General features: G+C 46.7%; 1 protein-coding gene across 3 annotated transcripts in view; it reads left to right on the top strand.

Moving 5' to 3' along the window:
* Positions 1-14,502, top strand: part of MSRA (methionine sulfoxide reductase A) — a 400,173-nt gene extending 385,671 nt beyond the window's left edge. For 2 of the 3 annotated variants that reach the window (XM_036313581.1, XM_036313580.1), the window contains exon 5: positions 13,726-14,502. In XM_036313581.1, the coding sequence (XP_036169474.1) occupies positions 13,726-13,890 (165 nt within the window). In that variant the 3' untranslated portion in view covers positions 13,891-14,502. The remainder of the gene's footprint in view (positions 1-13,725) is intronic. The other variant, XM_036313579.1, reaches the window with a different exon arrangement.
* Positions 14,503-17,405: the final 2,903 nt, after the last annotated feature.

Below are 17,405 nucleotides of genomic sequence, written 5' to 3'. Positions count from 1 at the left end.
GGGGCTCAGAGGGGAAATGCCCACAGGCACACGCACACATACATGCTCACACACATGCACATGCACATGTTTGTACACACTCACCCACACATGCTCGCACACACACACATGCACGCACATGCTCACATACACACATGTTGGATCGTGAGGGACAGAGAGGGCTGTGTACTGAGTGTCTGCCATGGGTAAGCTTCTCTGCAGTGTTCGAGTTTCTAGTGAACTGAATAGGCTCAGAACACGACAATAGGAACTTAGTGTCATGTTTCCTGCTCTTTCCCAGTATGGAGGAGAAAGAGTAATGATTTTCACTGTGTCTGATTCTTTGTAGAGTGTCAGGCACAGCCTGGTGCCTGTGGGCCAGGATGGAACTGGAATCCAGATTCATCCACTTGTGCTGGGTGGGAGAGAGAGGGGATGCATACACTCAGCCAGGGAGGCTGAGAGAACATCTAGCTGGTGGGCCAGGTATGGCATCCGATACCATAGCAACTTGGTAGCTGTGTGACCTTGGGAAAGTTACCTAACTTCTCTGAGCCTCTGTTAGGCATCTGGAAAATAAGAATAATAGTCTTTTAATAATTGCCTTTTAAACTTTGAACAAATGCCTCTACAAGGTAATATTGTCATTTTAATTTTAGAGATGAGGAAGTTGAAGTACATAAAGGCTAAGTGACTTGGCCAAGGTCATTCAGGTAAGTGGAGTATCCTGACCCAGAAGGGGAGAGGAGGTGGAAGGGGATGCGCAAGAGCAAGCAGGCTAGGACTACTTCAGGAATGTCAGTCAGTAGAATGGGCAGCGAAGCCTAGGGCCTGCTGGCGTTACCCCCTCCACGCTGCCACCATGCACTGCTTGGTATCCACTTTCCCTCTTGGCATCAATTAAGCTGGCAGCCTACGCCCTAACACACAAAAAATGTGTTATTTTTTCACATGTGACCTGTGTCTCCCTGCTCTGTGCTAGTTCCTTTGATTTCTTTGAAGTGTGCAGAGGTTTCTTTATCTCTTTGAAACATCTTGTTGTTGGATCTACTTTTGTGGCTAGCGAAAACTCCTTGAAATATATCCAGTTCAAGGAACCAAGGTGAGACTCATGCTGAGAACGGCCTCGAGTCTCTCCTTGTCAGATGTGACATTTGCTTTGTGTCATTTGTGAATGTGATAAACAAGGCATATATTTCACAGTGTAGAGGTGGATGTAACATACCCTTGCTTTCACCGTCAACCTTTCATCAGGTCCCCCTTGGTCCATGGTCAGGGTCAGGGTCAGAGTTTAGGGTCATGAAATGAGTCAGCAAGACCGGATGGAGGGCCATGGCAACAGCCAGGCAAGGTCCATGGTGGCTGATGCTGGGAAGTGTCAGTGCGGGTGGGGCAGGTTCTTGCACCATTCAGGATGCAGTGTCACGATTTGCTTGGTAAACATAAATTGTTATAAGACATCAGATGGGAGCGAGTTGACAATAGCAATGAGATATATGGCTTGGGGGAACGTGGCTGATGATGTCGTGTTCCAGAAAGGGGACAGGAAAAGATGAATAGCTTTGGGAAGAGAAGAAGAAGAATGGCTCCAATTTTGGATGTGCCAAGGCCGAAGCTTGTGGGGCGAGGGATGAGTGGCAGGTTTCAGTAAGCAGCTAGAGAGAAGGGTCTAGATCCCAGAAAATAGAATCTGAGTCATCATTGGTCTGAACAACACAGTACCTGGCATCTTGCTTGCATTTTCATGATCACTATATTTATATTTGAACGCCTGTTCTGCATCCTATGATGATAGCATTCGAAATCCTGATCAGATATCAATTCTGAGAGTTTCGTCTAGGACCACTTAAATCTTTAACACGTTAAGCGCCTAGCCTGTTTTGTCTTCCGGATGGAAAGTATAGTGTCAGTCACCGATGACTGACTGGGCGCGTAACGTGTTAAGCTACTCTGGCAATGCAGAGATCCTCTGAGTGGATTAATAGGATGCAAAGAAGAACCAATAGATATGAACTTCTTAGACTTTCAGTAAGAAGCAGTGGATAGGCTGACAAGCTTTTACACCAAATTCTCATTTTGTTTCAAGGGTCATCATGAGATCAGGAGCACAGCAGAAAATCTGTGTGGTCACCGACAGGGACCTAGCTTACTGACAGGAAACAAAAGCCAGAGATAAATGGCCACATCTCGGGGGGCGGGGGGCGTAAAAAAATCAAGGTTATCAGTATCATGTCCTTGGACCAGCCTTATTTTGCATCTTTATAGTGATACTCAAAGGGGATATGTAATTTAAACATCCAGGTTTTCAGATGATGTTAGTCTCTTTCATCATATGGAAAGTGGGTCATGTGAGTAAATATTCTGCCATTGGCCCAGTATATTGTCACACAGTGGACTAAAGTACTTTTTCGTTAAGAATGGGCCCCAGAGTTGGACTGCCTGGGTTCAAGTCCTGGCTCCGCTCTTCTCTGTGCCGAGTGTCCTCCTTACAGAAACGGGGATCACAGTGGGTCTTTCATCAGGGGGGCTGTTAGGAGTAACGCATCCAGGACGGGCCTGGCCCAGAGTGAGCACTCAGGGAAATTGTCAGCGGCACCTCCTAGCTCCTCTCCATCCCCACCCCTCCCCGATGTGCACATTCTGTTCCTGGCCTTACAGAGACAGATTTTCACTGAGGTCTTAATAGACGTTGATCAAGATATTTCTTCATTAAAAAAATCAAAGGAACAAAGGTTATCCTCCAAGACCTGTGTCCAGATTCTCCTCAATGACACGCCAGTCCCATCCCCGCTGTGCAGCTCGTGACATTCAGTACTGGAGTGGGTGGAGAGCGTGGCCACAGCCACCAGCGCTCTGGTGTGGGACGTCTGCTCCACAGGCTGTGTCTTCATAGCACCCAAGCTCTGCATGACATGTGAACGTGGGTTGTGCTGGGGGAAAACAAGAAAGGGCGACACAAGGGTTCAGTTAGTGAGGCTCTGGTCTTCCCACTTCTCTGGGCATAATCCCTGCCACCTCAAGTCCCGCAGCGTGACATTCCAAGGGGTCCAAGAGTCATAACATCTTCAGAAACAATAACGCAGGGTGAGTTGTGCTACTGAAATGGAACATACTATTTTGAATGTGTAATCTCATCTATTCCTTAAAACAGTGCTGGGAGGTCAGTCTCCTATCCCCATTTTGCAGACGAGAAGGCCCAGCCTCAAGGTCACATGGTTTGGTAGAACCAGGGGTAGAACTTAGACTCCTCTTGTCACGTCCATCTGTACAGACATGATTTACTTGAGGGCCCCTGGAGACCTTCTGAGGAAGTTTTGATACTTAGAGATACAAAATGCTCCTTTAAATATAAAGCGCCTTTGTCTTAACTCCAGTTAACATGGACTTACATCACCTCAACTGGTAACCACACCCATTACATTGCTTTACCAAGTTTAAGTCGTATAATTATCTGATGTTCTTGCCAGCCTCTCTCGAGGGAGTTCCAGTCCTCCCGCTGGTTCTGAGCCTTGAAGAAAATTAAAATTATGCCTTGGCAAAGAGCACCCATAGCCCATTTTTTATTATTTTTCATTTTCCCATTTTCCCCTCCCATCCTCTCTCCCTCCCTTCCTTTACTCTCTAGAAAAAAATCCCGACTGTACTTCATTGCTAAGAAGCTTAAACAGCCTGAATGGAGTCTTCGTTAATCCAGACCCCTCCACCTTATCTCCACTCGGGTTTTACTCTTCCTTTGTTAACTTATTAGCAATTAGAAGAGCCAAAGTCCTCCAACGTTGCCTCTTAGAAGCTGAGATGGTGCTTCCCGTCACCTGCAGCTTCTGGACAGCACGCTGACAGTGCCTCAGGGAAACAGCCTTGCGGGCGTCCCCCACTGACGCACACTGTGCCGTTACAGAGCTCAGCGTAAAGGGACAAAAGCTCCTTTCTTTCTTTCTTTCACGTCATTTTATATCCTCTACCATGTGAGGCTGGAAGCTAAAGCATTAAAGCAAAACATATCTTAAAGGAATTTTCTCATAGAGCTTATATTTTATTTTATAGTCCTATTTTTAGTTTCCTCTGATGAAAAAAAAAAAATCCCAATCATTTAATTCTCAGCCCTAGACAAGACAGTGTGAGGTTATCCATATTTCAGCCCTAGGGAGAATTTCTGCTTGCAAGCTGGCCGGCCTGTTTGCAGGTAACAGATGTGACCTACTCCAGGGCAGAGAACGTCTCAAGGGAGCTTTTAATTTCTTAATATTGAAATGAGCACAACTTTTTTGTCTTAATCAGTGGATAAAAAAAATAATAAAGTTGCTCAGTCTCCTTTTTAAAATTCAGTGTAAGAGGATTTTAAGAAATTGCCATTGCTTTTTAAGCTTCTCTGTTCAGAAGATTCTTCCCGCAGTTGTGAGGATAGATGGTCACAGGGCGGTTCAGTGAGACTTTGCTGAGCTGTTGTGTAGACACTGCCGCTCGGCAGGGAGAAGGTGTGTGCTCAGATGTGTTCAGAGTGGTTGTACTTTGTGTTTGAAGAGAACAGGAGTTGTCTTTCATCACTTTGCATGGGCTCAGGCACAGGCGTATCCATTTAAAATTGCAACAGAATCTTTTAATGAGAACTGCCTTCTTTCAGAATATATGTTGCTTTAGGTTGCATTGAGGAATATTTTTATGAATGAAGAAAGGATTTACTTATGATAATTAATGGGCCTTACAAAGTCATAATGGACATGTTTCAACCATTGCTTGAACAAATAATTTTATGTACAAAAAGCTGATGTGTTACATACAGTCATTCTTGTGTATTTCTTAATTTAATCCAATTTAAAACCACATTTCTTAAAAGGGAAAGTTCCTCAATTGCACGGGCAATGTGTTATTCAATTCTGGTTCCCTGGTACCTTCCACCATGCCTTAAAGGGACACATTAGTGTTTCTTGAACTAAATTGAAAAAGAAAATTGCTTAAGGAGTCATATGTGTTTATGTGTATGAATGTGAAGATAGATAGATGATAGATAGATAGATAGATAGATAGATAGATATTGCATTCAATATAAAATAGAAAGCATTATGTTATAGAGATAAAGCCAAGATACTCAATATCAATGTCTCTCTGCAGGGGTTATGCATTCAGAATTATTGTCAAAACTATAAAGAATTGTCAAAACTCAACAATAACAGCAAATTAATTTAAAAATAGGTAAAAGATTTGAACAGAGATATCACCAAAGAAGATATACAGAAGTCAAATAAGAACATTAGAAGATGCATAGCAGTATCTGTCATTAGGAAAATGCAAATTACAACCACGTTGAAAGACAGTTACCACACACCAGTTACAATGGCTAAATTAAAAATAATAAGTGCTGACAAGGATGCAGGGCAAACAGTGCTAGTGGGAATGTAAAATGGTACACCAGTTTGGGAAACCATTTGGAAATGTCTCATCAGATTGAATATGCATTTGCCATGTGACCCAGCAGTCCAACTCCTAAATGTTTACCTAAGAGAATGAAGATTTATGTGCACACAAAAACCTATACCGGAATATTTATAGCAGCTTTATTCATAATAGCCCCAAACTGGAAACAACCCTGATGTCCTTCAGTTGATGAATGGATACCCAAACTGTGCTGTGTATTCCCCTGAGAAGGCCCTAATATCTCACCTCCAGCTGACTTTGAGGCCCTGCGCAGGCAAAGAGAAAAAGATTAGGCAGAACTAAAAGCTTCGTAGCCATAAGGCTCTATGTTTGCTCCAACATTCACACTGAGCTAGAAGGTGGGAGACATTGCTTCACCGTATGTAAGGAACCCTGCCTGTTTGCTAACCGTGTGGAGATGTCAGTGTCCACACGTAAAAGGGAAAACACACTTTACAGAATTAGCCTGAAAGTCACTAACCAGTGAACAGCCGCAGCAGCAATAACAAACCGATTTTCAGATTTACATCATATAATTTTAAATGCCCAGTTTTTAAGAAAAATATTATGAGACAAACATGGAAGTACAGCTTACTAGACAAAGACTTTAAATCAGCTGTTATAAACTGATATAAGCTATTATGCTGGAAGAACTAAAGGGAACCATGTCTAAAGAATTAAAGAAAAAGCGAGAACAGTGTCTCACCAAATAAAGTGTATCAATAAAAAGATAGACATTACTTTTAAAAAAAGAACAGAATAGAAATTCTGGACTAAGTAGAACAAAAACACACAAACCAATCACTAATTGGGCTGTTTTCAGAAGAAAAATGAGGAAGAGGAGGTAAGTTCATTGAGATTATTCAGCCTGAGGGACAGAAATGGAAAGAAATAGTGATATTTGTTTCTTTATAGTGTGATAAATAAAATCCAATAAAACAGTTATTTGGGGGTGGGGGGGGAGAAGCACAATTTAGAAAAGGCTCTGGAACTCAAGGCTCAAAGGAAAGAGCATGTTTAACAGGAGGGCGAGCCCCTAGCTTAACTTCTCATTTTACATTTGAGGAAACTGAGGCCCAGATGGTAGAAAACTGCCCAGTGATGGACATGGATGTCTGCCTGTTCCTCAGTTGCAGTGAGGACTGTCCCAGTGGACCCCAGACCACCCCAGTTTTAGCACTGACAGTGCCGCATCCTGAGCAGCCCCCTAGTCCGGGCAGGTCATGGCCAATGGCCACTCTGTCTGCAATTCAAATCCGGATGAATCCTCTTTCTTCGAATCCCTGAGACTTGGCATGAAGGAGAAATGGTGGCATTCAGAAAAGTTCCTTTTCCTCGCAGAATTCAGTGCACTAAACTGAAGCCGCTGGCATTTTGCTTTAAGTCCCTTTCTATTGAACCTTTCAGAATGAAGGAGCTTTCCTCTTTATGTAATCTGCATTTCATCCCCAAGGTGAACGCCAGTGTCCTTGGCTTCCTCTGGAAAGTGACAAGTAGGTTCCTTTGTATACTAAATGCGAAGGATATAACAAAAACAGCTGATGGTTTTTTACTTCAGATAGGAAAAATAAGTTAATTGATTACAGATATGAAAAAGCAATTATCACCCTTAGAGCTATATACATAGCTCTGGAGAGAGAGAGAGAGAGAGAGAGAGAGAGAAGAGAGAGATTGATTTTCTATAAAAATGAAAGCCATGAAAAGAAAACTCATATAGGAAACGTCATTGGAATTCTTTTTCAGAACCACAGTCCTCAAAGGAAAGATCAACTCCAGAGAAAGCAGTAGCCCTTGAGTGTGTGATTGACATTAGTATCTCATGGGTGCAGGAAGCACTGTGAAGCCAGAGCAAATGGGCAATGGCACCTTCCAGCCATGCGACCTGACCTCTGGGGGCAGGGCAGGGGATGCTGGTGACCACTAAGGCCATCTACCACACTGGTTGCCTGGGGCAGAGCTTCTCAAATTCTAACATGCACTTGGATTGCCTGGAGATGATTGTAAAAAAAATAGATTCTGATTCAACAGGTCTGGAGAGGGGCCCCATTTTGCATTTCTGACAAGCTGACGGCCCATTGTCCACACTCTGAGGAGCTAGGGTGAAGCCCCAAATCTTTACTGGCCACACTGCCTGCCCCTGCCCCCTTCTCTGCTTGTAGCTATCATTCTATGTTGCAAACCAAGAAAAATACCCTTGCCAGTCCGAAGGCACTTGTGATTTACCTCGAGGGTGAGGGGGACACAGAGGAATGGGTAACGAAAGCTGCAGAGTCTGGGAAGGGCAGAGTGCAGGGCCACGCCACTGCCACGAGAAGCCAAAAGCATTCCATTTAGAGGCCACCATTTGCATTAGCAGGTTCTGTTAATGGATCCAATTAGATCTAACTGTGTCACCTCTTTTTCTACTCTACCTCCCTTCGTCCCACAAAGCTGTGAAGGGTCAGTGCCCCTCCGACTGGGCCCCATAGAGGCCACGGCCCCCTTTGGGCACTGTTCTTCCGCTCGCCCTGATTTGTTGCCCTTGCTGTGCCCACTGTTCCTGATGACTTATAGGGGTGATCCTGTGGTTCCGAGCCTGGAGCTCCTGTAGTTCCAGAATTCATCGTGGGAGGGGCAGACCTGCTTCCTGCACACCTGCCGCTTTGTGGGTGCTCTGGGCCGTCCTGAACTGGATACACATGAGCCTCAGCTCAGCTCAGAATAGATGGTGTTTTTCTGTCTGGTGGTTTTCTTTAAAAGCCTTGCCAGTCATTTTATGTCCTTTCCCAGAAGTTCTGATTGATGGCAATCTGGTCAGCCAGAAGCTGCCAGTGGAATAAAACTGCTGACTTGGGCACTGGCCTTGGCTGAGCTTATTAAGCTTCAACAGTGTGTGCATGTGCTTGTGTGTCTGCACGTGCGTATGTGTGTGTGTGCATGTGCGTGTGTGCTCAGGATAGAAACAGAGCATGGAGTTCCATGCAGTTGGATCTGGGAGGAACTGAAGAGGTCTCTCAGTTCCCTCAGGGAAAGTAGGACCCAAAGAGTGGACTATGTCCGGTACGTGCTCCCTGCTGCCGCCACTAGAGGGCGCAGTGAGCAACAGAATATCTGCCTCCTGCTTCCTGCCCCATAGCCTTTGTCTCTAAGGCAGGCCTGGTTGGCCCCTGGGCAACAGTTTCAGGTGGAGTTCTTAAAAGTCAAACCCCAATTTTCTGTGGTTTGAATCGTAATTTGGATTTCAGTTCATGGAAACACATTTCTCACCGTTAAAATATTTTTCAAAAAGCCTAAAATAAAATGAAACACACATTTATACTTTATGAATAATTATCTAAAAACCCAACATCAAATAAGGCTAAAAATTCCTTGAGTGGTGGAGGAGGTGGAGTTAGCCTGGCCTAGACATAATGAGGCTTTAAAACACATGAATCTGATGAGTTGGCACTTGGATCCCTTCTCCCGCTCCTGCTGGCTTTCCCATTGGCAGCACAGCCGTTTCTCTGGTGTGGGGCTTTGCTGTGCTTGAATTAGTCGTCTCTCTTTTTTTGGTATAATTTTATTGATTTTTTACAGAGAGGAAGGGAGAGGGATAGAGAGTTAGAAACATCGATGAGAGAGAAGCATCTATCAGCTGCCTCCTGCACACTCCCTACTGGGGATGTGCCTGCAAGTAAGGTACCTGCCCTTGACCAGAATCAAACCTGGGACCCTTCAGTCCCCAGGCCGACGCTCTATCCAGTGAGCCAAACCAGCTAGGGCAGTCATCTCTCTTAACAACGTCCAATTAGATATGCCTGCATGTTTCCAGAACCCAGTGAATGGGCAATGAGCAGTGGTCATGATGGCTTTGGACTTGGTGGTCCTTTATGAAGATTCTGAATACTGGGCCATGGCTGGTGTAGATGGAGGCTTACATAAGGAGGGCGAGATGGATGGGCCAGCTTTCCTCCAACCTGGGGCATGATGGGAAAGGGAGCCAGTACTGCTGTGTAGTTACAGTATGCCAGGTGCTATGCACTTTTTATGCTTTATCTTGGATTCTCACAATAGCACAGTGAGCTGGGTGTTGTGCCCATTTTACAGACAGAAAATCTGCTTCCAGAGCGAAAATGATAAGAGAAAAAAGCCATAAGAGGCTTCCTGGGCCTATCTAAGAAAGAGTGAGGTAAAATATGTGAGAAAAGCATGACTGATTCCATGAGGTGACCTTCCAGAGATATCTGAACCAGGTGGCACAGCCTGTAACATCAGCAAGAAAAAGTATGCCACAATCAAGACGTCAATGAGAAGGGGAGGGTAGAAGAGTGGGGGTGGGGCATTCGGCCCAGATCAGCTCTTCCCCTGGAGCTGTCCTGGCTGAGGAGCCTGGCGGAGAAGGGGCTTGAGGGGCTGGCTCTGTGTGGGGACGGACCCAGCCTGGAGCCTGGAGAGGTGGAGGACGGGCTCTGGGGAGGGGAGGACAATGCAAAACTGGCCATCACAGACAAGATCTCAATAAGCAGAAAGGGCCGGGAAGGGGCCCTGGGGCCCTGGGGCCGCATCCCGCTGCCTGTGTCTGAGCAACAGGCCCTGGGAGGTGGCTGAGGGGAGTGACTTCCCCTTGTCAAGTGAGAGAACAGATGCCAGGCTGTGGGGAAGAAGGGAACATAGAGACCGGGTGGGATTTTTCCTCTGCCTACTTCCTCTTCTTTCCTATCCGGTTTCGTCAGTGCATTTTTGTCTCCCTGCCCCGTTTTAGAGCCACAGCTCTGTGCTGAGTGGCGGCCTCAGCCTGGAGTTGGTGGACTGCAGTGTGGACTGCAGGCCTGGGGGCTCCAGCATGTGTCTGCCACACGGACAAGGCCTGTCCAGAATGTCCCAGGTGAAGGGGAGGTGGAGGAGGGCAGCATAGCCCTGTTTCTGTGGATTTTCATCACTGTGGATGGTGTTTTCCTCTCAAATAAAAGTGAATTGTCTGCCATCTTGTGGCAGAGGCCTGGTACTGCCTGGGCCCCGTCTTCAGGCCTCCCTTCCCATTGCTTTCCCCAAAGCAATGCTGCCCCTCTGGGCTGGTGGGGGGGGGGGGGGGGGGTCAGTGAGAGCTGATGTGGGGAGGAGGAGGGAGCCTGGCAATTTTGGCAATAGAGTCACAGGCCACAGGCGCCAGTCTCAGGTAGAGAAGCTTCTGGGAAGGCCGTCCTTGTTGGTACAGGAAGGACTGCTGTCTGTGAAAGGGAAGTTCATCCCGTGGGCAGTGCCTGAGGAGGTGACCCCCAAGGAGGACAGAGCCCTGGTGAGGCGGGTGAGCAGAGAGGTGGGCAGACCTGGGAGCCAGCCATGGCCCTGAGGGTGATGGAGACAGTGGAGGTTAGAGGATCTCAGCAGTGTAGCCAGAGTTGGGGAAATTCTGAGGTCAGTATCTAATGTCATGCAGAATGTGGAAGACTCATGACAGTGTTTGCCGAGAGTCTGGGGTAGGAGCTGGAGGGGCACAACTCCACATGGCTGTGCCTGCAGCAGTGTGAGTGGAGGAGTTCAGAGGGGGGCATCTCCCATGGCTGTGCCTGCAGCAGTGTGAGTGGAGGAGTTCAGAGGGGAGCACCTCCATGGCTGTGCCTGCAGCAGTGTGAGTGGATGAGCTGGGAGGGGAGGGGAGCACCTCCATGGCTATTCCTGCAGCAGTGTGAGTGGAGGAGTTCAGAGGGGAGCACCTCCATGGCAGTGCCTGCAGCAGTGTGAGTGGAAGAGCTGGGAGGGGAGGGGAGCACCTCCCATGGCTGTGCCTGCTGCAGTGTGAGTGGAGGAGTTCAGAGGGGAGCACCTCCATGGCTGTGCCTGCAGCAGTGTGAGTGGAGGAGTTCAGAGGGGAGCACCTCCATGGCTGTGCCTGCAGCAGTGTGAGTGGATGAGCTGGGAGGGGAGGGGAGCACCTCCATGGCTATTCCTGCAGCAGTGTGAGTGGAGGAGTTCAGAGGGGAGCACCTCCATGGCTGTGCCTGCAGCAGTGTGAGTGGAAGAGCTGGGAGGGGAGGGGAGCACCTCCCATGGCTGTGCCTGCTGCAGTGTGAGTGGAGGAGTTCAGAGGGGAGCATCTCCCATGGCTGTGCCTGCAGCAGTGTGAGTGGAGGAACTCAGAGGGGAGCACCTCCATAGCTGTGCCTGCAGCAGTGTGAGTGCACAAGCTCAGAGGGTGTCCCTGGGTTGCAGACCTAGTGAGGGTGTGAACTGCACTTGTAAATCCCAAATCCTCAGGAACCAACCTTTTATTTGGAACTTGGGTACAGCTCCAAGAAATGAGAGGATTTTAAATCCGCCCTAAACAGTCCCTGGTTCTCTGAAGTTGGGCCAGGAATGCCAAGTCCCAACCTTGCATCCTTTTCTTCCCACAAGCTCAGCCTGGACACCCCACAGACCTTGTGCTTATCATCGTCACCAGGATCCTCCCTCCCACAGCCACCTCCTGTCCCGAAGGCGTCCTTCGGTGGCATTTCTTCATGTGCAAATACTAGTGATAAATTAAGTGAATGTGTTGCCACTGTACACATTGGCGCTGATCCGTTTTCCATCACAATGAGGTCCTTCCCAACTCTAACTCTAACCAGAACAGTTAGGCCATCCCAGCTCCTCATTCTCACTGACGTTCTGCGTCCAGAAAACAACACAGGCAGCAAATGCTGAGTTAGCCGGCGGTCAGTCACGGAGGCAGAGAGCATGTGAGGTTTTTGGAGCAGATGGATTTTGCAAATGGAATCTGGTGCTTCTAGAATCATTAGAAGGGCCGTTGGAGTGAAGGGAAAGGCACCCCTGCATGTCAGGATATCAGGAAGTTACAGAAATCACTAGAAACCATTGCCGATGATGCTACCTGTCAGCATGGGAGTGGACAGCTCTCAGGAGAAGCTGGCAGTCTGAGGTGCTGTCTGGGTGTCCCTGTGCCCATCCTCGCAGCCGCACCCTGAGAGCAGTGGCTTCTCCCTGGACCTGGCCGGTCCCACCAGTGCCTCTCCCATAAGTGGCATGTAAACCCGAGTGCTGTGGCAATAGAACCGGGACATGGAGTTTCCAAGCTTCCAGCTGATGCAATGCCAGTGAGCCGAGAATGCCCATATCTGACACACACTGTTAAAGATAGACGATGATAATAGAACTTCCTTCAGATGGCTGTTGTGAGGCTCATGTGAAGCCTCAGTGCAGAGTGCGGCATATGGCGAGCCCTCGATAATTGCTAGTTCACAAAAAAGTGTCAAAACTGAAATCAGAATGGCTGCTCGTCGTTATTTCTAACCCCTGTAAGGAGCCTGGCTGCTCCTGAGTGGTGGGGTCCAGCCCGCCGGCTGTGGCCAGGATGCTGCCTCTCCCCATCTGGCCTGCTTGTCAGGTCCTCACTGGGCTGGGAGGAGGTTCCGGAGAAAGGTGCAAGTTCTCAGGGGAAAACTGTGGCAGGGAATCATGCTGAGTTTTAATATGGGATTCCCGACACTCTGCAGATGTGAGGACTGACGGACAGTCGGAGTTGGGTCAGTCCCCTTATGGAAGCACAAGCCCCAGGCCCCGCCTGGCACCCCTGTCCAGAATGGGATCCGAGAAGCTGGGGCCGGGTCTCTGTAGCCTTGTGCTCAAATGCTGCAGGCAGCCTGGAACAGGAAGAATTGGGGCACAGCTGAAATCCAAATGGGAAAGCAAACAGCTAAGATCCATGGGGAACAATGTCTGTTTCTTAATCCGTCTCCTGCCCCAAATAGGTCCGCTCTCCTCCCCCAACTTGTGTTGACGTGTCTGTTTCTTCCCCTGGCAGCGGTGCCACCAGGCCTTCAACTAGGTCAGGGGCAGTCATGAGCCCACACAGGCCCTCAGGCCACGTCCTCCCCTCACCCTGCTCTCCAGGCTTCCTGGCCTGGAGTCACAAAGCCTGGACCCCAAGTGACCTCTTGCTGCTCAGGGCATCCTGGCCAGGCCCCTGCTCCCTAGAACCACAGGGAACGAGTGGGGGATCCTGTGAGGTGGCAGGGGCCGTGAGCTGGAGGCAGAGGGCAGCTCTGGGTGGTGCTGCAGCCCTCCCTGCCCTGTTCTGCAGGTGCCCTTTCATCCCCCCCCCCCCGCCCCTGCAGCCCTGCTGAGTGCCCTCGGAGACCCCCATTCTTCCAGGGCAGCCAGGGGGCCACTCACCCCTGCTGTTTCCCCTGGGAAATCAAGAATGATATAGTTTGCCCAGAATAACTCAGCTGGGAAGTGGCAAAGCCCAGGCCCACAAGCACCAACTGCACATCCCTAGCCACCGGTGTCGGCCTTCCTCCCAGCCCGCTGTGTCCCTCCCTGTGTCTCGGGACCATCTCTGCCCAGGATCAGGTCCTGATGGTGCCTTTCTCCCCACAGGTCCTGTCAGAGAATGGCTACGGCCCGATCACGACCGACATCCGGGAGGGACAGACGTTCTACTACGCCGAGGATTACCACCAGCAGTACCTGAGCAAGAACCCTGACGGCTACTGCGGCCTGGGGGGCACCGGGGTGTCCTGTCCGCTGGGCATTAAAAAGTAACATCCCCCCATGTGGCTGGCCCTCGAAGTCACAGCAAACGCTTCAGACAAATTGGGCAGTTCCGTGCTTCACGTCACTGGCTTTTAGAAACGCAGGAAGCAAAGAGGGCTGGTAAACACCTGGTTTATTGAGGTGTGATTTACATGAAGCGCCCTGCCAAGTTGCTAACACGTAATTTATCTCATAATCAGCTGTGGTGGGATTAGAGCTGTGAAATTCTTTGGATCATTTGGGGTCTGAATGAGGATAATGAATACTCTGTGTTCACTTTTTTCCTGCTGTGGTGCCTGCCATGGAAGCCAGGGAAGGAGGGGGAGACGTTGGGCCGGATGGGGCATGCTGGAAATCCTCCATCTGAGCCTGGGCCCCTCACACGCCCTGCGCCCTCCAGTGCCTTAAAATTCGCAAACATTTATAGCCTCAACGAATCATTCCCTGAAATACTTTGCTCTCTGGCCTTGCACATGTGTAAGGCGCGTTCTCTCTCCTCGGCCCTCCTGCGGCAGAGAACATGGGCGTGAGCTTGATGCATTCTAATGCGCTGCTTACAGCTATGAGAATTGCTTGTTCTAATAAAGGCTACAATCTAATAATACAAACTGAGTGATGTCTCATCTGTCTTTTGCTTGTTCGGGTAGGATATTCCTAAGCATTGTAAGATAAAGGCCTGAGTCATTCTTCCCCAAATGGGAAATAAGATTGAAATTTTCAGAAAACATGTACACCTCTGGCTCCTTGCAACTTTAGTAAGAATAACTGGTTTTCACATACATGATACAGCTATCACATTGGGGACTATGCTAGTTCAGAGTCTTTACACTCAAGACGAGAAGAGGTGGGGGCCTGAGCAGTAACCATGTAACCACATGAGTAAATAAGACAATTGTGGACCCTGAGAAACGACATGGAGGTGATTGGTAGCAGAAGGTAGTAAGTTGTGTCTGAGGTTGTCGCCTCGAGGGCTGTCTCACCCACACTGGTCAGTGGAGGCCTCTGTGCCGTGGTGAAGCCTAAGTGAGAACTGAATGATCTTAATGATGCAAAGGAGACATGGAAACACAGGTTGTGGGCAGAGCGCAGAGCTATGTGGGGCAGGAGACGGATTAGGAAATAGACATTCCTCCCCATGGATCTTAGTCTGTCTCTTTCTTTTCCCTCTGGGATTTCTGCTGTGCCCTAAGCACAGGTATTCCTGATCACCGTCAGCACCCTCACTTTGGTTACTGGAAGGAAATGCCTTCTAAATAGAACCACCAGGACATACAAATGGCAAAGACAGGGAGGAATGTGTAGTGATGCAGAAACAAAAAGGCCAGGGCTGGAATAGTGTGAATTCATAAGGGTGGCGCCCCCATAATGGGAGCTCCCTCGCTTGGTCATCTGAGGACACAGCTCAGAGGCTGCTGTCCACCCTCCAGGAAGCAGGCTTTCAACAGACACCAGACCTGTTGGCACCTTGATCTTGGACTTCTCAGCCTCCAGAACTGTGGGAAATAAATGTTTGCTATTTAAGCCACCTAGTTTATGGTATTTTTGTTATAGCAGCCCCAAGGCCCTCACCACCCCATTGTCTGTATCCAGGGGTTATGCATATATGCATACAAGTTCATTGGTTGATCTCGTCCCACCCACCCTCCCCTGCTTTCCCTCTGTAGTTCAATAGTCTGTTCATGCTTCTATGTCTCTGGGTCTGTTTTTGTTCATCAGTTTATTTGGTTCATTAAATTACACATGAGTGAAATCATGTGATACTTATCTTTCTCTGACTGGTTTATTTAGATTAGCATAATAGTCTCCAGGTCCCTCCATGCTGTCTCAAAGGGAAAGAGATCCTTCTTTTTTACAGATACATAGTATTCCTTTGTTTTTTTAAATTTCACTTTCCAATCATTCACTGCCAGTTTATACAAATACAGTTGATTTTTGCACATTAATTCTGTATGCTGTCACCTTGAAAAACTCATTAATTCTAGTTTCTTTTTTGTTTCTATGGGATTTTCTATATAGAAGATCATGTCATCAGCAATAGAGACAGTTGTACTTCTTTATTTTTCATCTGTATGCCTCCCCTCCCCACTTTTCCTTATGCAGAACTTGATCTCCTGTATGATGTGGAATGGAAGTGATAAGAGCAGACATCCTTGACTTGGGTAAGTTTTTCATCATTAAATATGATGATAGTTAGATATTTCATACAAATTCTTTGTCAAGTCTCCTATTCCTAGTTAGCAGAAAGTTGTTGTGCTTTTTTAAAATATAAATCAGGGATATATGTTGGATTTTGACAATGATATTTTGAAACTGTAAGATGATCATATGGATGTTGTTTATTAGTCTGTGAATATGGTGAATTACATTGATTTTTAACTTGTTAAATCAACCTTTTTTCCTGGGATAAATCTATTTGCTCATGATATAGTATCCCTTTTATATAATGTTGAACTTGATCTGCTAAAATTTCCTTAAGAACTTTTGCTTTCATGTATATGAGGGATATTGGTCTGAGTTTTCTTGTAATGTCTTTGTCTGATTTGTGGTATCAAGTTAATGCTGGCCTCACAGAATCATTTGGGAGTCATTCCCTCTTCTTCAGGTTTCTAGAAAAGTGAGTTAGAATTGATATGAGTTTTTCTTTAAATGTTTCATAAAATTTGCCAGTGAAAACATCTACATTTTTAGTTTTCTTTGTGAGAGGGTTTTCATTGCAAATTCAATTTGTTTAACAGACATAGGGCTATTATCTATTTCTTCATGAATAAGCTTTGCTAGTTTTTGTTCTACATTACATTTATCTATCTTATTTATTGACATAATAGTCCCTTCTCTTCTTAATAACCATAGACTCTCTAATGATGTTACTTCTCTCATTCCTGGTAGCAGTAAATTGTTTCTTCTCTGTTTTTCTAGTCATTCTTTCTACTGGCTTATCAATTTTCCTGATCTTCTGACTGAACCAACATTTGGACTCATTGATTTTTCTCTGCAATATTTCCTATCCAATTGATTTCTGCTCTGATCCTTAAAATTGTATTCATTCTGCTTACTTTAGCTTTGCTTTTCTCTCCATTTTACTGACCTCTATGTGGAAACTAATATCATTGATTGGAGACTCTTTTCCTTTCCTCAGATAGGTATTTAGTGTCATAAATTTCCTTCTGCTACCTTTGTGGAACCTCACAAGTTTTATATACTGTGTTCTCAAGTTTCACTTAGATAACAATTCTTTTAATTTTTCTTTTTGATGTTTTTCTTTTACGTATGAGTTATTTAAAAGTGTGTTATTTAGTTTCCAACTATTTGGAGGTTTTCCAGAGATCTCTTATCAGTTTCTAATTTCATTCCATTATCCAAAATCATACTCTATATACTCTGAATGCTTTTGAAATTATTGAGGCTAATTTTACAGCTCAGAATATGGTTCATTGTAAAGGTCTTGAGTGCACTTGAGAAGAATATATATTTTGCTGTTGTTGGATGAGGTGTTCTATAATTGACAATTATTCAAGTTGGTTGAT

The sequence above is a fragment of the Myotis myotis genome, unplaced genomic scaffold, assembly GCF_014108235.1.
Source record: "Myotis myotis isolate mMyoMyo1 unplaced genomic scaffold, mMyoMyo1.p scaffold_m19_p_6, whole genome shotgun sequence".
Taxonomy (NCBI): Eukaryota; Metazoa; Chordata; class Mammalia; order Chiroptera; family Vespertilionidae; genus Myotis; species Myotis myotis.
Note: the sequence above shows the minus strand (reverse complement) of the source record. Positions and strands in the feature narration are given on the sequence as shown.